Source organism: Leopardus geoffroyi, chromosome D2 (genome assembly GCF_018350155.1).
Source record: "Leopardus geoffroyi isolate Oge1 chromosome D2, O.geoffroyi_Oge1_pat1.0, whole genome shotgun sequence".
NCBI classification, from domain to species: domain Eukaryota; kingdom Metazoa; phylum Chordata; class Mammalia; order Carnivora; family Felidae; genus Leopardus; species Leopardus geoffroyi.
The window spans coordinates 25,424,582-25,449,072 of record NC_059334.1 but is presented as its reverse complement, the minus strand read 5'-3'; the positions used below and the strand labels follow the sequence as shown (position 1 = coordinate 25,449,072).

At 36.3% G+C, this 24,491-nt stretch overlaps 1 protein-coding gene across 5 annotated transcripts in view; it reads left to right on the top strand.

Annotated features, from left to right (window-relative positions):
- Nucleotides 1-24,491, top strand: part of JMJD1C (jumonji domain containing 1C) — a 258,892-nt gene that overhangs the window by 54,851 nt on the left and 179,550 nt on the right. For all 5 annotated transcript variants that reach the window (XM_045437549.1, XM_045437550.1, XM_045437548.1 and 2 more), the window contains one exon: nt 12,871-13,035. In XM_045437549.1, the coding sequence (XP_045293505.1) occupies nt 12,871-13,035 (165 nt within the window). The remainder of the gene's footprint in view (nt 1-12,870; nt 13,036-24,491) is intronic.

Below are 24,491 nucleotides of genomic sequence, written 5' to 3'. Positions count from 1 at the left end.
ACCCCCTCCATAACCCCCCAATCCTAGGGTAAGTCCTGAGGTATATTAGAAGACATACTTAATACTTTGTGCTTCAGTGCCCCCTTGTGCCTATTATGAAAAGTCACCATTAATTTCTCATGGAAAAATTGATATACATTCTAAGAGCTCCCTGGAAATAGAACATTTGCAAGCTTAGAGATAGGGTTCCATATTCTAAACTTTCTGGGACCCACGATTTATGTCCTGCTTCTCTGTTAATATATTCTCTTCCCACCAAAGCTGCTTCATTAACAATTATATGGCATTTAGGGAGTGAATAGTATATGTATATTTAATCTTAGTTTTCAGTGTTTTTATTTATTGTTTAGTGATTTTATATGTCTTTCCTCACCCTTACCTCTATTCCCACATTTTCCTTTTAAAAGCAAAAAGGAGGGAAAGCTGAAAGCGGATATGTCAGAGGACTCCCTAACTGGGGTTTTTCCTTCCTTTCTCTCAAGGAAAAAATCCTGGAATCAACCTGTGACATGATAATGTGGTATAATTATAGAAATTTTTGCCCTACCAACATACTAGGAGGTGGCCTACATTTGAGATTGCTATTTCATTCTTCTTTTACCCTAAAAAGCATATGAGACTTTATAGGGGCGCCTGGGTGGCTCAGTCAGTTAAGTGTCCACCTTCAGCTCAGGTCATGATCTTACAGTCCATGGGTTCGAGCTCCACATGGGGCTCTGTGCTGACAGCTCAGAATCTGCAGCCTGCTTTGGATTCTGTGTCTCCCTCCCTTTCTTTGCCCTTCCCTTGCTCATGCTGTCTCTCTCTCTCAAAAATAAATAAACATTAAAAATTAAAAAGAAAAGAAAGAAAAGGAAGAAAGAAGGAAAAGAAAGGGAAATAAAGAAGAAAAAAAAGGTTTGGGGTGCCTGGGTGGCTCAGTCAGTTAAGTGTCCAACTTCAGCTCAGGTCATGATCTTATAGTTTGTGAGTTCAAGCTCTGCATCAGGCTCTGTGCTGACAGCTCGGAGCTTGGAGCCTGCTTCGGATTCTGTGTCTCCCTCTCTCTCTGCCTCTCCCCCGCTTACATTCTGTTTCTCTCTCTTTCTCAAAAATAAATAAACATTAAAAAATTTTTTTAAATGCTCCTAGGAATTGGAATTATATTTACATATTGGGAGTTTATGCATTTGACCTCTTTTCTGTAGAAACAGTATATCCTTAGCATAATCTCTAATCATGCCTCAAAAGATCAAAATCAGAATTTGAGATTTTTTCTAAATAAATTATGTTGGGGATTTATTAACAAGCATTTGTAATATTCAGGACTTTGCATTTAACTTGGATTTTTCTTCCTCAGATTGTTTTTTGGTTGCTGTCCCACTCCTTTAAACTCTTTTCGTCGCATCCTCATGCCTTCAGATTTGTAAACTACTCCCCAGGTATCCCTTTTTTCTTATATAGAAAAGCTCTATTTATTGATTTTACTTCCGTGCTTTAAAAGCATTCTCAGAATTTGAGATTCTGGAAGGCTCTTTCCTTCTTGTTTGGTCAGGCTGCTTCACTCCTTCACTTTTTCAAATGTCTAGAAATTACTGTTTTGTCTGTCAAGCCACCTTATGCTAAGAAAGAACTGAACTTGATGATTTTCCTCCTCCTGAGCCATTCAGCAGTTCTTAGTTTGTTAGGTGGTGCTACTGAAAAAAGAGAAGTCTAAACTTAGGTGTTTTCATGTGTGTATCATTATTTACATAATTGCCCAAAAGCTGTTAAGTTGCTTAATTTCTCTATGCCTTAGTATTCCCTTCTGTAAAACCTTGCCTGACACATTGTAAGTACTCCCAATGACAGTTTATGCTGCCATTACTGTTGTTATGGACTCAGTATTTCGTATTACAAAATTCTAACCCCCATTGTGATGGTATCTGGGATGGGTGTTTGGGAGATAATTAGGGTTAGGAGGGAGGGGCCTCTCATGATTGAATTAGTGCCTTAGTAAGAGACAGCAGAGAGCTTCTCTCTCTCCCCACTTCCAAGAAGAAAAGGTTATGTGAGCACAAACTGAGAAGACAACTTGTCTGCAACCTAAGGAGAAAGTCCTCTCCATGAACCCGCCACGCTGGCACCTTGAATTCAGACAGCTTCTGAAACTCTGAGAAAATAAATTTCTCTTGTTTAAGCCAACCCGATATATGATGTTTTGTTATGACTGCCCAAGCCGAATAAGACAATCATCATCATCAATGATATTACATTAAATACTATATATAATTTATTCAAAAGATAGCAGTGTGTATATATATATGGATATATATATATCCATATATATATCCATATATATGTGTATATATATGGATATATATACACATATATATATCCATATATATGGATATATATATATATACACACATATATATATCCATATATATGGATATATATATATATATATATATATATATATTGATTTTGTAATGAAATAGGAACTTTGGTGACAGGTCAGGAATATAATTCTTTTCATTAGATGTAAAGAAGGTAATTGAAACTTAAACATCTTTGAATAGTTTGTAATTCTTGATACATCTTATTGTTCACCAAGTAGTCTTGTAAAAAGTTATTAGGCAAGTGATTCATAGAAAGGAGTTCACATTATGAATATTGAAATCAAAATTTAGTCTCTCTTTTTAATTTTGCTGCTTATATCTTCATATGATCATCACTTCCCATTTTTGCCCTTACACCCCCCCCCCCCCCCCCCCCCCCCCCCCCCCGCCAAGAATCTAACTTACAGACTCAGTGTGGAAAATCTCAGGGCCATTTTAAGTGTGTGGTCTTCGACCTTTAAGCCGAAAAGGAATCACCTATTCAAACTTTATATTCAGTAATTTATCATATGCTGTGTATATGCTTTGGGGACTATGCTGCTATGACTGTTAGGCCTCTTATGAGCTATTTCAGTGTTTTCATTGACTCCATCATTTATTAGTTGCTTGGCCTTGGGCAAGTAATTTCTATATTTTAGCTTCCACATTTTGAAAAGTTGTTAATAATACCTATTTACTGGGTATATGTAATGATCAAATAGCTTAATATATGTACCTGGCATATAGTAGGCACTATTCACATGTTAGCTGGGTTTTTTTCTTTTATTGTAGTCACTGGTATTATTTTTGTTACCATTATCAACAATACTAGTTATCTTATAGGTGGTTGTGTGATGATCAAATGATTTAATATATGTGCCTGGCAAAAATTAAACACTGTTGAAATGTTAGATATTTTTGTTGTTACTGGTATTGCCTTAATTACCATTATCAATAATAAGTTTGAATTCCCCTTGGGAGATGAAAGATTATCCCTGTGATCTCCAGACTTTACAGCTTTTAGAACCTAGACTTACATGCCATCATATGTACTTTAATTTCACTTGTTATGATTATCATTCTAGTAATATATTGGTGTGAATACATACTGGATTCCTCTATAGAATTGTACTTACATTTTTATTTCACCACGGCAAATTTTTTTTTTTTTTTTAATTTTTTTTTCAACGTTTATTTATTTTTGGGACAGAGAGAGACAGAGCATGAACGGGGGAGGGGCAGAGAGAGAGGGAGACACAGAATCGGAAACAGGCTCCAGGCTCTGAGCCATCAGCCCAGAGCCTGACGTGGGGCTCGAACTCACGGACCGCGAGATCGTGACCTGGCTGAAGTCGGACGCTTAACCGACTGCGCCACCCAGGCGCCCCATCACCACGGCAAATTTAATACAACTACATAAAATGCAAGATTTAGTTATTAAAAGGTTAAATTACACCTGCTAGGATGACTATAATAAAAAATAAAAAAAAGAGAAAATAGCAAGTGTTGGCAAGGATGTGGAGAGATTGGAACTCTCATAGATTGCTGATGGGAGTGCAAAGTAGTGCAGCTACTGTGTAGAATAGTTTATTGGTTCTTCAGAAAGTTAAACATAGAATTTACCATATGATTCAACAATTCCACGTTTAGATATATACCCCCAAATAGTTGAAAACAGGAAGTCAGGGAAATATGCCAGTTTTCACTGCTACATTATTCATAACGGCCAAAATGTAAAAACAACCCAAGTGTTTATCAGCAGATCAATGAATAAAATGTGGCATATACATGTAATAGAATATTATTTAGCCATAAAAAGGAATGAAGTTCTGATATATGTTATAACATGGATGAACCTTGAAAACATTATGCTAAGTTAAATATTCCAGACACAAAGGGACAAACAGTGTATGTTTCCATTTATATGAAATATGCAGAATAGGCAAATTCATATATCTGAAAGTAAGATTAGAGGTTACCAAAGGACTGGGGAAGAGGGTAAGGGGATTTATTGCTTAACAGATAAAAAGTTTCTCTTTGTGATGATAAAGTTTTGGGTCTAGATTGTAGTAGGTTCTATAACATTTTGAGTGTAATACCACTGAATTGTATGCTTAAAAAATGCCTGAAATGGCAAGTTTTATGTTATATATATTTCATCACAATGAAAATATTACTTAGTTGAACTTTAGTTTTGTTTGGATAAGCATTTCTAATTAATGATGTGAATGGCAAATAAATGTCCTTTGTTAACATGTTTGAAAGACCTTTCCTCCTCTGTACTTGGGAGTCAGAGAAAGGATGGGTGCTGCTTACCTATTTAAAGATACATAATTCTTTTTTGTTATTATTTTTAAAAATGTTTTTAAATTTACATCCAAGTTAGTTAGCATATAGTGCAACAATGATTTCAGGGGTAGAATCCTTAATGGCCCTTACCCATTTTGCCCGTCCCCCACCTCCCACAACTCCTCTAGTAACCCTCTGTTTGTTCTCCATATTTAAGAGTCTCTTATGTTCTGTCCCCCTCCGTTTTTATATTGTTGCTTCCCTTCCTTTGTGTTCATCTGTTCTGTGTCTTAAAGTGCTCATATGAGTGAAGTCATATATTTGTCTTTCTGTGACTAATTTCGCTTAGCATAATACCCTCTACTTCCATCCATGTAGTTGCAAATGACAAGATTTCATTCTTTTTGATTGCCGAGTAATACTCCATTGTGTGTGTGTGTGTGTGTGTGTGTGTACACACACACACACACACACCACATAAATATACATAATTCTTATTGCCCTAAGGTCTCTAGAGAGAATTATGGGGGGCTATGGTTTCCAGAGAGCGTGTAGCTACTTTCCTTATATTTAATGGAAAAAGCCAGTAGAACAAAAATCCAGCTTTTTATATCTAGTCACTAACCTCCTTCCCTTGCCCCACATAAAGTAGAATGAGACCTAGGTCAAGGTAAATGCTTCTTAAGCCTCCAAAGGATGTCTGTCCTTTATTCTATTTGCTTCTTTTCATCTTTTGAGGCTTTTTCTAGATTGCTGCTGCAAGGTTTGCAGCCTTGTGCCTATTAAAGGTTTTTCTCTTCACAGACATGGATGGGATTGGGATCTTCCACTCTAGTGTTTGGATCTTTGATGTCTACTATTTAGGACTATTCAGAGATGTTTGTGCTTGCTTCTGAAGTTTTGGCTATGCAGCTGATAAGTAAGTAAGTGACCTCTGGATAAATGAAGAATATGGTCCGTGCATTCCTGAAACCAGATTACTGTGAAATATATGCCAATTTATAGCACCTATGCTGTGTAGGCCCCTTCTGTATTTTGGGGCTCTCCATGTACTCATAAAGTCAAATGGTGTTGATTTTTATAACTAAAGGAGACTCTAACACCTTCTGAAAATGTTAAGAAAATATAATTTTAAATCTTAATCTTAGGGCAGAATCATTAATTCAGAAGCCACTTCTATTGTTTCAAATTGTTTATACCTTGGATTATACCAGAATGTTTCCCAGGTTTAATTTCAAACTTTTAGTTCATTATTTTTTAAGATCAACCAATTAAAAAAAAAAGAGCAACTAGTTTCTTTAGAATAATTCTTAGAATTGTTGATTATTGCTCAATACACTACTTCTGCTTAAGCTTGGGCTAGTTCATATGGGTGCCTTTTATCTTTTTTTCTTTTTTAAGTTCATTTATTTATTTTGAGAGAGAGCTGGGGAGAGGGGCAGAGGGAGAGAGGGAGAGAGAGAATCTCAGGCAGGCTGTGCACTGTCAGCACACAGCCTGATGTGGGGCTCGAACTCATGAACCATGAGATCATGACCTGAGTTGAAACCAAGAGTTTAGGGGAGCCTGGGTGGCTCAGTCGGTTGAGCATCCGACTTCAGCTCAGGTCATGATCTCACAGTTCGTGACTTCAAGCCCCGCATCGGGCTTTGTGCTGACAGCTCAGAGCCTGGAGCCTGCTTCGGATTCTGTGTCTCCCTGTCTCTCTGCCCCTAACCCACTCACATTCTGTCTCTGTCTCTCTCAAAAATAAATAAACATTAAAAAAAAAAAAAAAAAAGAATCCAAGAGTTTGATGCTCAACCAACTGAGCCACCCAGGCACCCTTTGGTGCCTATTAATTTTGACCGTTTTAATTTAACAAATGATTTTAATTTTATTTAGTTTTCAGAATCTTTTCCAAACCCTGTAAAACTTAAGTATGATTCTAAGCCATTCATAATAGCATTACTTAAAGTGTGTCAATTTATCATATTTTCTCTATTTGATTACTTTCATATAAAATATCCACTTGCAGTTTGTCTTTTATAATAAATATGCTTTATTTTTTAGAGCGGGATTTAATTTAATCTGTCATATTATATTTTTAATTTGGTAATCTGATTTTTAACATGTATGAACTTTAGGCCATGGTTAAATGTTTCTGGTTTTGTGAAAGCATAGGACAGTGTTTATGTTCTCAGTGAAAAAGTTTTGGAGTTTACTGTACTATATTCTAAACCCCATAAATTTTGTATCGTATTTTAAATTTTTGAGTATTTGGGCAGCAATGACCAGATTTTGGACATCCCTCCCCTCCCCCCCCCCCCCGCATTTGTTATCCACCAAATTCTTTATATAGATTTGTAGATAGGTGAATTTTCTGGAAAAACTAGTCCATTTTTTCCTATATTGCTATTTTATAGAGCAATATTCTGTTAGGTATCTCATAATGAAGATTTTATGGACAAATAAATTGGGGGAAATTTCATGGTGTAAAACTCTTATCAATAATGCACAGGGAACATTGGCATCATTAAAAGCCTTGAGACGACCGACCCCTGATAAAGTGAGACATTTGTGACTTATTAGTTCGTGATTGTTCATAGCTTGTTTGGTTTCCCTAATGTTTATTTATATACAAACAAATGACATTTCTATATTGGGGTGTCTGAGTGGCTCAGTTGGTTAAGCATCCAACTCTTGATCTGGCTCAGTTGGTAAGATTGAGCCCCGCATTGGGTTCTGTACTAACAGTGCGGAGCCTGCGATTCTCTTCCTCTCTCTCTGCCCCTCTCACACTTGTGCGCACACACACACACACTCTCTCTCTCAAAATAAATAAACTTTAAAAAGAAAAAAATGAAGTGACATTTCTATAATGTAGACTATAATGAGGAATGCTAATACATAGTTCAGTGCTTTTATTTTTTTATTTTTTTATTTTTTTAAATTTTTTTTTTTTTTTCAACGTTTATTTATTTTTGGGACAGAGAGAGACAGAGCATGAATGGGGGAGGTGCAGAGAGAGAGGGAGACACAGAATCGGAAACAGGCTCCAGGCTCCGAGCCATCAGCCCAGAGCCCGACGCGGGGCTCGAACTCCCGGACCGCGAGATCGTGACCTGGCTGAAGTCGGACGCTTAACCGACTGCGCCACCCAGGCGCCCCTGTGCTTTTATTTTTAACACAAAAGATTCTTTAGAGTCTAGAGGTTTTAGCACATGGTTGGTTGTTGCTTTTGGCAGAACCAATCCTAGGAACTCTTCACAGTTCTCACATGACATCATGTAGGTCACGCTTATTTTTAGGTGCATAAGAAGGTGAGGCTCATCATGCACCACGTTGGTATGATAATATTGATACCAAGGTAAAAATAACTAAATTTGCTTTTATCATTTGATTTAACAGTGACAATAGTGTAATTTTAAATTTCTTTATAAATATAAGTGAAAACAGCATATTGTGAGAGGATACAAGCTTTCTTAGTCATTGGTCATTGTTTTACTTATAGTTCTAGAAAAATAAGGGATTCTTCTAGGAGCTTTCAAAAATTTTGTGATAATTATTGATAAATTTTAATTCCCAAAATGTTCCATCATACCAATCTGAATATTTTTTCAAATTGGTACATTAGTAGAGTTTTATATAGCAAATATCTTTACTATTCCTGCTTTATTTCCCAAATTAAGTGTGTAATTTTGCAGATAGATTTTGGCTTATTTGGAGGCCCTAAAATAAAGTGGCAGAGCTGAAAGTACAATTTAGACAAAAATAATAACTCTGAGCTTTAATATGCTATTATTTTGATATATGTAAGTTGAATACAGGTCTCCAGACCAAGGGACCATAATCTATTTGCCACGTTCAAGCAATCAACCCATGCAGGAGAAAAGAGACATTCTTCATTTAGATGATACTTGTGTTTGAAAAGTTTAAAGGTTACGTTATTTTTAATGGGCCATATAGCAGAAACTGCATCGCATGACTACTGCTTACACTTTTTTCATCTTGCTAGTGATCCCTTTGACAGTCTGACTGCTTTTCTTCTGTTGCCTGTTACTGTGCACATATAAAACTGAGAATTTGTGCGTGTTGAGATCTGTTGTAGAAGACATGTATTAAAAGAGATATGTGACAGTCTTTTAATTATCTAGTGACCAGTTCTTAGAAATCACTGTTTTATATCTTGGGCTAAAAACTGCATTTACCACGTATTTATTATGAAGTAATTATTTTTAATGACTATTTTGCTTAGCCTCTTTCTCACATCATATTCACTCATGGTAATTACCACAATGTCCACAGCTGTTAACTCTTGATGTATGTCTCTCATTTCTGAATTCTTCGTGTTCACAATGATAGGCTCTAATATGCAATCAGAAGTGTGTACTGAGTGAAATTTTCCTTTTCTTTTTCTTCATAATTATGGATGCAGCGATTAATTAGTAAATGAAGCAACTGTATTCATATTGCATTTAGGAACTTTCCTTCCTTCCTCCCCCGCCCTCCTTTTTGCATATTAGCCATTTAATTGTACTCATGATATGTTTTACATGGTGCTGGGTAGTCAGAAACATTTACTGAGCACTTTAGTTTGTTAGGCACCATGCTAGGTACTAGAGATGCAAAAAAAAAAGGCAAACTAATCCTTGCCCTCAGGGATCTTGTATTTTTAGTTATTAAGACAGAAAAATAAGCAGACAGAAGGACCCAATAGAGGTGAATGAGGAGGGAGTCAATATAAAGTAACATATAAGTAGAAGTGCCTGGGTGGCTCAGTCAGCTAAGCCCCTGACTCTTGATTTCGACACAGGTCAGATCTCACAGTTTGTGAGTTCCAGCCCTGCGTTGAACTCTGCGTTCACTATGTGAAGCCTGCTTCGGATCCTATGTCCCTGTCTTTCTGGCCCTCTCCCGCTCACGCACACTCTTACTCTTTCTCCCTCTCTCTCAAAAGTACACATTAAAAACATATAACATATAATTAAACAACCAAGTATGTACAGTGTTTATATAGGTTAGGTTTGCAGATTGATGGAAAGAAACTGTGTCTCCCCAAACCTCACCCTACATACATACCAATACATCATAAGTCTAGATTACTTATTTGGTTAATCGTATCTGCATTGGTTCAGAAAATCCAATATGGGCACTGATCATCCCTGCATGTTCTTGTGAGATATACCAAGAATGGAAAACCTGACCACTCTTTACCAGGGCCATTTCTTAGAGTTGTGAGCAGCAATGAAGGGTGAGGTAATAACTTCAATAGCAGGCTTGCTTCTACTTATTATAAAAGCTGGGGTGGGGGAGTGCCTGGGTGGCTCAATCAGTCAAACCTCAGACTCTTGATCTCAGCTCAGAACTTGATCCCAGGGTTGTGAGTCCAAGCCATGCATTGGGCACTGCATTGGGCTCCATGCTGGGTGTGAAGCCTACTTAAAAAAACTTTTCTTCCTTAGGGATGCCTGGGTGGCTCAGTTGGTTAAGCGTCTGACTCTCATTCCAGCTCATGATCTCATGGTTTGTAAGTTCGAGCCCCATGTTGGGCCCTGCACTGACAGCACAGAGCCTGCTTGAGATTCTCTCCCTCCCTCCCTCTCTCCCTCCCTCCCTCCCTCCCTCTCTCTCTCCCTCTCTCCCTCTCTCCCTCCCCCTCTCCCTCTCTCTCCCCCTCTCCCTCCTTCTCCCCCTCTCCCTCCTTGTCCCCCTCTCCCTCCCTCCCCCTCACTCCCTCTCCCTCTCTCTCTGCCCTCCCCCCTCACATATGCATGCAACACTCTCGTCTCTCAAAATGAAAATTAAAATATAAAAGGGGGAACTCCCCCCTCCCCACACACTCACATGATCAGCATTCCTCTCCTATGGCACAACTCTCTGTGTGCACAGGTGTTCATCCTTTGGTGCTTGGCAACCTTTCCATGGGTCTTGGGAGGCATGAGGAGTCAGCACAAGCAGCACACTGGTATTTTGCTTTAAGTAATAAGTAGGTTTTGCTTTAAGTAATAAAGTCCTAGGGGGTCTCATGTATTTTGCCAGAATCCATGTAACAATAATAGGCTAGCTTATTAGTGTCTGTCTATCTATGTATGTATTGACATTCAAACGCTTCACTGTCCTGATAATATGAAGGTAAGTTTGCTACACAGCAAAGGAAAAGAATTTCATTTCCTTTTGTCCCCAGGGTCCTAGCAGATTCCCAAAAGTCTGTGATACTGTCCATGCAAGATAAACTATGAGTTTAGAAAGTTCACTCCATGCTGAAAATTTTAATTTTATATCAAAAGACTTTGCATCTGGAAGAATTTACATTGAATTTATGCCCTTTAGATATGGAAATGTTTAAAACCATGGCTCTTTAGGTTTTTGATGGAAATATTTTGTCAACAAGACCATATTATTGCCCATGTGGAGAAAGCAAAGATACTACCCAGGTTTCCCTGAGCATTGTTTCTGCTTCAGTTTTCTGTAGTTTTCGGCAATGTTTTTTTAATGTTTATTTATTTGAGAGAGAGAGAACAAGAGGGGGAGGGGCAGAGAGAGAGGGAGAGAGAGAATCCCAAGCAGGCTCTGCATTGTCAGTATGGAGCACAGTGCAGGTCTCAATCCCATAACCTGGAGATCTCAACCTGAGCCAGTATCAAGAGTCAGATGCTTAACTGATTGAGCCACTCAGGCACCCCAATTTTCTGTAGTTTCCAATAACTCATTTATACCACAATTCAGTAATTACAAGACTCTTGCAAGATTTCAGGTAATAGAGATATTGGTATATAGTTTAAAACTTCTGCATAGCACCAGGTGGACCTCAGCTCAACCCCTTAGAATGTGTTTTTAGAAGAAGCCACCAGTTTTGTTGGCTTCTTTCTTGTTGGGCTCCTGCTCTGACTTGGCATAGATAACTAGGAATAGATGTTAATTCCTTGAACAGTATTCCTTTTTCCCAGTTCTAACAGGTAAGCATGTCTAACTAGCTTCCTAATGAGCAGCAACACAAAGACCTCAAAATCAAACATACACCAGTTTGTGTCCATGTTTAAAAGTCAATGATTGCAAGAGTCAGGAGATATTTAATATTATTAAGTACTTCACATGTATGCAGCGCTGTTCTGGGCACTGTAACAGCTGAACCCTCAGTGAGTTTGCACGCATAATATAATAATAATCTCATTTTATTTGAATATAGGGCAGAATTTGATTATACACTAATATAAACTATATGAAAAATAAGTGCTTGTAGGAGTTCAAAAGTAAGTTTGAGTCAAAGTGGGGGTTATAAACATTCCGGAAGAACTTGGGTGAGGTCTGAAGAACAAACAGGATTTAAACAAGGAGGAAGTGAAACACTTCACATATAAGGGAGCAGAAGATGGGTGGAAGAAGGGTAAGACCAAGAATGCCTCCAACAAAACTCATAATGTGGTAGAGAAGACAGCTCTATGAAGAGATCTTCTTAGGTGGTGAATGGAAAAAGGATGAAAATGGGAGAAGAAAGAGTTGAATGAATGAGTGTGAAGAGTCTGCTTTGGTTTTCCAAATACAAACATTCATGTTTCTATTTTAGAGGAAAACCTTTCAGGCTTTCACCATTCAGTATGCTGTTAGTTGTAGGTTTTTCAATATTACCATCATTGTGTTGGAGTAGTTTTTTTCTGTTCCTAGTTGGAGTATTTTTATTATGCAAGAGCATTAAGCTTGTCAAATGCTTTTTCTGTGTCAAGCAAGATGATCATGTAGTATTTTTCCTTCATTCTGATAATGTATAGTACACTGATTGTCGTATGTTGAGCCATCCTTGCCCTGCTGCTTGTCTTTTTAAGTAATGTTTTATTGGAACAAAGCCAAAGTCATTTGTTTACATATTATTTATGGCTTCTTTTGTACTTATAAAATCAGAGGTAAGTAGGTGTGACAGAGACCAACCATATGATTTGCAAAGCCTAAAATATTTATTATTTCCCAACCTCTGCTTCTAGAATCATCAGTATCCACAGTCTTTTCATATGTCTTTAGTAGATGCCAGTCTGGACTGATTAATATTGTGTAATTTGCTTTTCCTAATAAACTTCTTGATATACAATAAGTAGGGAGTTCTAATGAGGTTAATGAAAATTCGTTAAATAATGATTTTAAGAGAAATGTTAATTCAAATAATGAATGTGTTGATGTCTTTCTTAATTCAACTTCATGGCTTGTATTTTAAAATATCATACTCTGTATCCACAAACTTAGGGAGTTTTATGTTTTTTTTTTTCTATAGGTGTATGTGGAATTTGATGATCTTGAATGGGATAAACGAGAGTGGGTTAAAGTTTATGAAGATTTTTCAACTTTCTTGGTGGAATACCACTTAATCTGGGCCAGAAGGATCGACCCTAGCCAGACTCAGGGATCAAAGAGCAAACAAATTCAGTGGCCTGCATTGGTAAGATCTATTCCTGTTTCATTAAGCATTTTCAGTTGTTTGTTTTAAAAGAACAATTACTGAATATAATTTCAGATTTATCTTGGTGATTATAGATTATTGCTGAAGAAGCTCTGTAGTATCTGGCAGAAATATCCAAATACAGCTTTTATTTTGTTAAACAATTTTATATGTCTTTTTTGTTAGTGCTCTTTTAGCATATTTAGTCTACCGATAGTTTATTCCATCCAATTAGGAGAAATCTATAAATTGCGTCAAAGGTTACTAACAAATAGTTGACTAGTTTGAGTGTCATGGGGAGCAGTTTTGCTGAATGACTGTGTATGTGGACGATAAGAGGATACTTTTTATAAAGCATTCAGTAGCATGTAATTTTCCTTGGTTAAATTGAGTAAAAATTGAGTGAATTCTTTGTGGACGATAGCAGATATTTAATGTGAAATTATATGTTCATGTAATAGGTAAAATTCATATCAGGATGTGTTCTATTTAATAAATAATAGGTTTCACAACATTTTCAACTAGAGTTTGAAGAGTTTTGTAAAAGAAGCATACTAAGGATACCTGGCTGGCTCAGTCAGAAGAGCAAGTGACTCTTGATCTCGGGGTCGTGAATTTGAGCCCCATGTTGGGTGTAGCAATTACTAAAAAATACATAAATAAACTTAAAAAACAACAAAAAAGAAAGATACTAACTAAATAAAGTAATTTTATTAAGAAAAAAAACCATATCATGTTTAACCATTTTGCTGTATATGTTCGAATGAAATAATGTTTTTACATTGATATTGGAGACATATTTTTATTTTATTTTTAAAAAAATTTTTTTAACGTTTATTTATTTTTGAGATAGAGAGAGACAGAGCATGAACAGGGGAGGGGCAGAGAAAGAGGGAGACACAGAATCTGAAACAGGCTCCAGACTCTGAGCTGTCAGTACAGAGCCTGACGCGGGGCTCGAACTCACGGACCGTGAGATCGTGACCTGAGCCGAAGTCGGACGCTTAACCGACCGAGCCACCCAGGCGCCCCTGAAGACATATTTTTAAAGCCATTGAAATGTTATTCTAGGTATTTGGTATAACTACCATCAGGGCAGATACTTTCATATATTTTTTGACATAAATATTTACAAGAATGGATTTTCTTGTTAATAATTGTAGTGCCTATACATTTTCTCTTTTAGTTAGACCTTATAAGTCTGAAGAGATAAGTGGTTAAAAAGAAAATGTAGGGAGAGAAAGAGAGAATGAAGTGAGTTGTATAATATTTTTAAGAGATAATACTTACAATATCGAAAGATGAAAAATGATATCCATGAACTATAGTTTTCCATGAACTATAGTTTTGGCCAGATACTTTGAATACTCTAGCAAAGAAGATAATTTTATCTATGAAAGATTTTAAGAAATACTTTTTGCATGAGTATATTGAATTGTTAACATGAAGATTTTAAAGCCATGACTAACATGTTTATTATTTTATGAATTTTTTTTAATGTTTATTTATTTTTCAGAGACAGAGGGAGACAGAGTGTGAGCAGGGGAGGGGCAGAGAGAGAGAGAGAGAGAGAGAGAGAAAGACACAGAATCTGAAGAGGCTCCAGGCTCTGAGCTGTCAGCACAGAGCCCGTCGCAGGGGTCAGACTCACAAGCCATGAGATCATGACCTGAGCCAAAGTCGGACGCTTAACTGACTGAGCCACCCAGGCGCCCCTATGTTTATTTTATAAACTTTAACTCAAAAATTGGTTAAGGGAAGCCTGGGTGGCTCAGTTGGTTAAGTGTCCAACTCTCGATTTCAGCTCAAGTCATGATCTCACGGTTCCTGAGATTGAGCCCTGGGCTGTATGCTGACAGTAGGGACCTGTGTGGAATTCTCTCTCTCCATCTCTCTTTGCCCTTTCCCTGCTTGCACTCTCTGTCTCTGTAAATAAATAAATAAACCTAAAAAAAAAAATGGTTAAAACTTGACATGTGAATTTTGTATGAAAAGTCTCAAAAGTAGGAAGCAGTAAAAATAATACTAAAAAGTATGCTTCAGTATCGTAAAGAATAAACAACTTTAGAAAAACCTTTGCCATGTCTTAGAGACGGTTATTAATATCAAGGTGAATTCCTAATGTATATTCATAAATTACTGACTTTGGAGAAAATATATCTTAGGAAATATTGTTTAATGATAATTTTTGTCAGGGGCACCTGGCTGGCTTAGTCAGTTAAGTGTCTCACTGTTGATTTCGGCTTAGGTCATGATCTTGTGGTTCATGAGATCAGGCCCCATATTGAGCTCCCTGCTTGGAATTCTCTGTCTGTCTCTCTCTGCCCCTCCCCTGTTCTCATGTGCGCATGCATGCTCTCTCTCTCTCTCTCTCTCAAAATAAACTTTAAAAAAATAGTTTTTGTCACTATTTTAGAAATTTCTTTTGAAAACCTTTTATTTTCTATTTTTTTTTAGTGTTTATTTATTTTTGAGAGTTTGTGCACAAGTGGGGGAGGGGCAGAAAGAGCAGGACAGAGGATCCAAAGCCGGTTCTGCTCTGACAGCAGCCAGTCCAATGCAGGACTCGGACCCAGGAACCATGAGATTATGACCTGAGCTGAAGTCAGACACAGCCGCAGAGCCACTCAGGTGCCTCTTTTGAAAACCTTTTAACCTCACATAAGTAATTAATCATGAGGCCTCTTTTTAAAATTCAGTTCATTTTTTCTTATACAAAAAACCCTGCACATTATTTAAAAATTTGGAAAATGCTAAATGGTATAAAATAGAAAATCATAATAATCATTCTGTTTTCATTACCAAATAATAGCCAGCTTACTTCTTTGACATATTTTCTTATAAAGTATTTCCCTGTTCTTTTTGCACCATAGAATTAATGAATTTTTTTAAATTGTGGTAAAATATGCTTAATGTAAAATTTTCCACCCTAATCATTTTTAAGTATAAAAGTTCAGTGGCATTGAATACATTCACCGTGTTGTATGTGCAATCATCCATCTATAGAACTTATTCCATCTTACAGAACTGAAACTCTGTACCCATTAAACAGCAACTCTCCATTCCTTCTTCTTCCCAGCTCCTGGCAACTATCATCTTCGTTTCAGTCTCTATGGTTTTGAGTACTCAAAGTACCTCAGTATAACCGGAATCATACAGTATTTGTCTTTTTGTGACTGGCTTATTTTACTTAGCATGATGTTTGCATGGTTCATTTATGTTGTAGCCTTTTCAGAATTTCCTTCGTTTGTAAGGCTGAATAATATTTCATTGTATGTATGTACCACATTTTATTTATTCATTTGTCTGTTGAGGGACCCTTAGGTTGCTTCCATCTCTCAGCTATTGTGAATAATGGTGCTATGCATATGGGTGTACATACATCTCATTGAGACCATACTTTCAATTCTTTTGGAATTGCTGAAGAAGTGGAATTGCTGGATCATATGGTAATTCTGTTTTTAAATTTTTTGAGGAACTGCCATACTGTTTTCCACAGCAGCTGTACTATTTTACATTCTTGGCAATACTTGCTGGTTTTAATTTTTGATAATAGCCATCCTAATGGGTGGTACCTTCTTGGGGTTTTGATTTACATTTATCTAATGATTAATGATACTGAGCATCTTTTCTTGTGCTTATATGGTATTTGTTTATCTTCCTCGGAGAAATATCTATGTAAGTTGTGCCCATTTTTGAATCAGGTTGGTTTTATGTTTAGTTTTAGGAATTCTCTGTATGTTCTGAATATTAATCCCTTGTCAGATGGGATCTGCAAACAGTTTCTTCCATTTGGTGGATTGGCCTTTTACTCTGTAGACATTGTCTTTTGATGCACAGTTTTTCTTAAATAGTCATAAGGTCCAGTCAGTTTGTCGTTTTTTTTTTTGTGGTCACCTCTGTCTTGGTGTCATATCTAAGAAATCATTTCCAAATCCAACATTGTGAAGCTTTTGTTGTATGTCACTATTTTAGATTTTACATGTAGTCCTTTGATCCATTCGGAGCTAATTTTTACTTATGGTTTTAGGTGAGTGTTCAACTTCTTTCATTTGTTTGTTGATATCCAGTTTTCCTATTATTATTTATTGAAAAGACTTTCCTTTTTCCTTTGAATAGTCTTGGCACCTTGTGCAAAAATTATTTGATCATATATGCAAGAGTTTATTTCTGGGCTCTCTGTTGTAGTCCCATCAGTCTGTATATCTGTCTTTATGCCAGTACCGTACTGTTTTGATTACTGTATAGCTTTGTAGTAAGTTTTGAAATCAGGAATTGTGAGTATTCCACCTTTGTTTTTTTTTTCAAGACTATTTTGGCTACTTGGTTTTCCTTGAGATTCCGTATGAGTTTCAGGATGGATGCTTCTTCAGCCAGAAACTTTGGAATTTTGATATAGATTGCGCCGAACTTATAGATTACTTTGGGTATTATTGACATCTTAACAGCAATAAGCCTTTCAATCCATGACCACAAGATGTGTTTTCTCTGTGTTTTCTTTAAATTCTTTTAGCAGTGTTTTATAGTTTTTACTGTACGAGTCTTTGACTTATGTGGTCAATTCCTAAGTAATTTACTCTTTTTTGTGATGCTGTCATAAGTAGAGTCAATTTGATAATTTTGTTTTCACATAGTTCATTATTAGAGTATGGAAACAATTCTTTTTTTATGTGCCGATTTTAAATCCTTCTACTTAGCGAGCATCATACTCAATTGTGAAAGACTGCAAGCTTTTCCTCTAAGATGGGGAATAAGACCAGGATGACACTTTTCTGTTCAACATAGCATTGGAAATTCTAGCCAGAGCAGGTAGACAAGAAAAAGAACAAAAAGGCATCTAACTTGGAAAGGAAAAGTAAAGTTATTTGTTTGCAGATGATGTGATCTTATATACAGAAAATCCTAAATAGTAAAGATGGTATGTGCCCTCCCGCATATTAAAACTAATAAACAGCAGGATATAAAATCTCTGCTTTCTAATCATAGTTTTAGCTAAGTATGTATTAAAATTGTAGATCCTGCTTTTTTTACTTGATATTTGATTCTATACATTTCTGTCACAGGTAGTAGTTGTAACAGTTTTTAATGGCTGCATAATATTTCATTCTAAAATGATCCATTTCCCTAATGTTTGGTATTGTTCCTAATCTTTTTGTGACTATAAGTAACTGATAAATATTATTGTGATAAATATGTAAATCTTTGTTTGCTTCTCTGATTATTTTAAAAATTTAGATTCATAGCAGTAGAATTACTGGTCAGAGGGTGTGAACTTGAAAAAAAGATACAGAAATCTCCTGATACTCTTCACAGATTGTTTAAAAGTTGCACTTACTGCCATAGTCCCCAATGTATGAGGGTTTCATCTCACCCCAATCCTGACCCCCCCAACTCACCCCTGCATCCACAAACACTGATTACTTGCTTCAGACCATCTTGTTTTAAAAACCCAAACATTTAAAAAAGGATTTTTACAACTTGAGTGCAGAATTGAATATTGTAATTTTTATATCTACTAATTTCATGTTTTAAAATACTATTTTATTATTTTAATTTGCATTTCTTTAATGGATGAATACTTTTTCATATTTATTAGCAACTTGTATTTTTGTGATTGTGTTTTTTCAAATATTATCAGGATTTTGTGTCTTTCTAATATTTGTTCTAAGCTTTCTTTATATTATTAGAGATACTATAACCCTTTTTGTATTTGTTTCATGGTTTGCTCGGCTAATTTTAGCAAGTCTTTTTGAATTGTATGTTTATATTTAAAGAAAGTCTATAATGAGATATCTTCCTTAATTTAGATAGTCAGGATGTGTTTTCCTTCTTTTCTTCCTGTTTTCTTTCTTTATTTCAGGAGGTTGTCAAAATTTATAGAATAAGTCATTGAAATGAGAGTGCTTGGTATACTTTAGACAATCATTTTAAGTTTCATAGCCTTCTGCAAACACTCCTTTATGTTTTAGTACATGTAACTGAGATTATAGTTTCTCTACTGTTCATTCAAATGAGGCTTATTTAAGGATATCTATAAGCAGCAGTTATGAATTCAGAGTTTTTAAATTCATTTGGTAGAATAAAATGCTATATCTACAAATTTGAGAAATTTGAGGGATACATATGAGATAGCAGTGGAATTAAACAGCCAGAATTGTCTTTAATTCTCTACAGATTTAATGTTTCTGATTCTGTGTACATGATACTTGATTTCATGTTCTTTTGTACTGAAACATATGTTTGTATTATCTTCTTTGTAGTTGTTTCACCCCTCGTGTGGTACCTGTTAAATATTATATATTGGTTATATTATCTTGCCTACTTACTCTAAGAAATCAGTAGAAACTAGCAATGTGCCTGCTGGTTCTTGAAGTCATGACATGACACAAAAAAAAACCCCTGTTGTCTTATTAGCCTTTTCTGAAGTTTATTTTAAATTTTTAAAAATTAAAAAAAAAAGTAAAAATTTAAAAATTAAAATCAACAAAATATGGGATAGTATGATACCAATTCTCTGGAATTGTCTCTGCATCTTTCCTCTCAGTGTATCAATAGCAAAACATGTATTGGAGTACCCACCGCCTATAAACCTGCTGAAGTGGTGTCTTTTTTTGTTTTGTTTTGGCTTGGTCCTCTATGATCAGGGTACCACCTGAGGCTATTCTGATGATGAAAGTCAAAATATCTTACATTTTTATGTAAGTTACTTAATACATTGTTAAATTTCATTTTTAAAAATAAAGTAAGATATTCATGAAATCACATTTATCTGCACCAGGGAAAGAAAGTGTTGGCATTCATAATTGAAATCAGCGAATAACCTACCTAACTGGATTAGGGCCCTGGCTCCATCTCCTTTAGGAAAACCTTCTGTGGGGAGTGGGGCTTCGACCCTAACCCAGCTGGGCTGTAACACTGCTGCATTTTCTAAGGGGCAGAGTTTTCTACTACTTTTCTTCTGGCTCAGCCTTCCAGATCACCCCAACCAGAATTAATCTCACCATCCTGTGTTCCTGTAGAACTTTGTTTGTACCTCTGTTTTAACAGCTAGCACTTCTGCTTTGTATTATACCTATTTGTTTGCATGTCTGTCTTTCCCTACTAGATTGTAAGTTCTTAGAGGACAGGAATCATGTCTTAGTCATCTGTGAATCATTCCTAGACATCTAGCACAGTGCCTTATCCATCTTAGTAAGTGCTCATTTTAAAGTGATGAACTTATTCTACCCCAGCTAGTGAAAAAGAATTTTACTGGGACTTATAGCAAGTTTTCTGGCTATTACTTTATACTCAGATAAAAATTGACAGGAAAGCATAATCAGCCAGTTGTGGCAAAAATATGCAACTAACCAATTTTAAACATGGCAAGTAGTCAAAGACAAATAATAAAAATGTTTATAATAGATACCCTCATTCTAATCAAATACAAGTATGAGATTTTAAATTGTTATGGAGGAGAGGAGGTGATGTAAAATTACCCAAAATAGGTTATTTTCAAGATGTAGAGGGAAAGAACTTATATTATTTGCTTGGTGAAAGTACTTTTCAGTTGTTTTCTGTTCTGAAAGAAACCCTCAACGTAGAACAGAATTAACTGCTCTTTGGGACAAAATACCATTATATCTGGCTGTTACATTGCCAAACTTGGTTTTTAGATTAGGACCTCAACCAAAGTTTACTGAAATGTGAAGCTATGCCATACTCCAACTCTGAATTGAACTTTGAAATAAATTCATTTAAAGAATATTTGCATATTGATAATTGAGTTTCCAGATTTAGAATGAGTAGTTTTACAGTTCTTTGTGCTTTGGTAAATGATGAAATGGTAATAAAGACCTTATACCTTCACGATTATTATTCTCTGCAAGGTAAAGCACTTTATGAGATCAAATTAAGTGTAGTAAAGTATCACATTTTTTAAATGATAAAAGCTAATGCTGAGAAAGACTGCAGTGAATGAGCACGCTTACCTTTTCTTGTGGGTCACAAATGACATTATTTTGGGGAAAAGTATATTGTAAGAACCATAAGGAAGTTCATACTCTTTGATTCATTAATTCTACTCTTAGGAAATTATTCTAACAAAAAAAATTTTTTTAAGTAAAAGTTATAGATGTGCTTGGGTGGCTCAGTCAGTTAAGTATCCAACTCTTGATTTTGGCTCAGGTCGTCATGATCTTCTAGTTCGTGAGATCAAGCTCCAGGTTGGGCTCTGCACTGACAGCATAGGACCTGTTTGGGATTTTCTCTCTCCCTCTGTCTACCTCTGCCCCTTCCCTGCTTGTGCATGTACACACACGTGCACGCTCTCTCTCTCTCTCTCTCTCTTTCTCTCTCTCTCAAAAAGAAATAAACTTAAAAAGTAAAAATTATATTCAATTCAGTTAATGTTTACCACTTTATGTGAGCCAGATAGTGTGCTAGGCCTGCACATACAAAACTGAAAGCCAGAATGTTACATGAAGAAAGATGTTCATTGTAGTCCTGTGAAAAAAGGAGACAACTTCAGTGCCCAAAAATTAGTGAATATTTTGAAATTAATCAAATATTATGCAGCTTTTAAAAATTAGAATTATGAATACTTCAGAGAAGTGTGGACAATAACATTCAAGTAAAAAACATCTTGATTATAGCAGTGTCAAAATCACTTATAAAATAATATAAAGTATTTAAAATAATTGTTTGAAAGAGTGGGATTATGTCTGACCTAATTTGTCTTTTCAATAGAAATAGCTATTATTTCCCAAGAAATTGGAAATTTCATATAATGACTTTATCATATATGTTTTATTGTTTATATTTTTAACATTTGCTTTTTAAATTTTGTTAATATAGGAGTGCCTGGGTGGCTCAGTCAGTTGAGCGTCCGACTTTGGCTCAGGTCATGATCTTGCGGTCTGTGAATTTGAGCCCCGCGTTGGGCTCTGTGCTGACAGCTCAGAGCCTGGAGCCTGCTTTGGATTCTGTGTCTCCCTCTCTCTCTCTGCCCCTCCTGAACTCATGCTCTGTCTCTCTCTCTCTCTGTCAAAAATAAACATTAAAAAAATAAATAAATTTTGTTAATATAGCATTTTTAATATTTTTCCTATATTAGTACAAAGAATTAAAACTTTCTAATAAAAATAACAGTTCAAACAATGACAAAATATAATGAAGCTTATTTAAGGTTTGTTTTTAACTCTGTCTGAATTACTGCTTACTCATAGATTTACATGGCTTGATGTAACTTTAGAGATCTTCTAGTCATAGATTTAGAGAATGTAGTTGCTGAAGAAGAGAACCTTAGCAGCCATCTTAGGAAGGCAGTGTAATATACTAAGAATGCAAGTCTTCATGTTGCATTTCCTCGTTCAAATTCCTACTGTGCCATCTGTGGTTAATAACAGGATGAATTTGGGCTCCTGGGTGGCTGAGTCAGTTAAGCGTCCAACCCTTGATATCAGCTCAGGTCATGATCTCACAATTTGTGGGTTTGAGCTCCATGTCGGGCTCTGCTAATGGTGTGGAGCCTGCTTGGGATTCTCTCTCTCTGTCTCTCTCTCTGTCTCTCTCTCTCTCTCTCTGTCTCTCTCTCTCTCTGTCTCTCTTTCTCTGCCTTCCCCTGCTCATGTTCACTCTCTCAAAATAAATAAGTAAACATACATATATACACACACACACACACACACATATACATACACATACGTATATACACACACATATTTGTATATATCAGGATGATCTTGAGTTATTTATTCTGTCTTCACTGTATTCATAATAGTAGCACCTACTATATAACGTTGTGAAGGTTAAGCAACAAAATATATAAATAAAAGCCTTAGTGTAGCACTACAGTGAGTTTTGTCAACTGTACAGCTTTAGGGGAATCCCCAGAAAACCACCTTCTCTTACACCAATTGTAAGTTTGAGGGTTTCCCTGTCCCACTCTCAGGGTTGATAGTTCACTAGAAGGACTCCTAGAACTCAATGAAAACTGTGATACTAGTGCCTACAGTTTATTGCAGAGAAAGGATGAAGATTAAAACCCACCAGTAGAAGAGATGCATAGGCCACAGGGAATAGGAGGGGTTCACAACGGGGGGGTTATGAAGTCACAGAGAGTATTATGTCCTTCCAGCCACAATGTGCAACAATATTCTGACTTTTGCCAACCAGAGAAGCCCACCCATGCTTTTGCTGTTCACAGTTTTTAATGGAGCTTAGTGTATATACTGTCTGCATACCTGAGCTTTAGTCTCTATTTTTTCCTGGACATCGGATTGATACCTATAGTTACAACTTCCTCTGGAAGTGGAGCTGATGATACTGAAATTCCCGAAGGGCCTATCAGAAATCACATTGTTAGACTGTTTAGTAGGCAAACCAAGACTCTTACCAAGCGGGACATTCCAGGTGGCTAGAGATCACCTCTCAGTAGCTGACATCTAGGCCAGATCTCTCTTTGGGAAGGGATGCTTCTTTACCATACAGGCTAGTCTGTGGCCTGTGCTCTCTTACAGCAAAACAATAATATTTGTCTGGATATCTATACTTATAAATATACTTATAAATAGCATTTATGTGATGGTCATAGCACTAGCAACATTATGAATATGATCAACATTTGGAGGAGCTAGTGTGGAGTAGGGATAGATAGAAATAAATAGTTGATCTGACTTATAAAGCCATTTCATACATTTTCATATTCTTGTACTAACTTACCCACTTACTTCTGTGATTTACTGCTGTTTGTAACTTACGATAAATTTATAACTTGATAAACTTATTTAGCATAGAAATTAGCTGATGGCCAGCTAGATGTAGTTTTTCCTCAGGCCATTCTTTTTCTATCAGCATTGTATCCTGAGAAAGCTTTTACTCAATCTCCTGATACATACGATTATCATCAGTATTATTTTTAGTTTCATTAGAGAATGATTTTCAGTTTCATTACAGAATAAATTGCAGAGAAATTTGTCTCCTCAACAAAATTGACTCTTGCCCATATACCATTGTCTTAGTTACAGTTGGCCCTTACTCCATTATTTCTGGGTCCCAAGTCAGATTGGAACAAAGCCAGTTCACTCTCAGTTCACAAGCTTGTACTAAGACTGGTTTTGACTGTGTGTTATATATAGTAGGGCCCACCTCTCTCATACGGGGAGGATTCAAGTAGTGTTCAGAATAATTCCTGCCCCTGTTAGGTTATACCGAAGGGTATGCCTTATTTTGGTCGGTCATGGGGGCAAGGGCAGTCATAGTACATTTATGTATATTACAAGTACCCCAGAAGAACTTCCATGGGTTTGGAGGTCCATAAGATCCTCTTAGGTGTGCCCCTTGAGCCTTAGCAGCTAAGATAGAGGGCCATTGTCCCATGGCTACTTTAGCCCTCATCTATATTAAATCAGTCCAGGGGCCCTTTTAGGTCAGAGTACACAGTTCTTTCCCAATGTTCATTCCTAGCCTTATTTGCT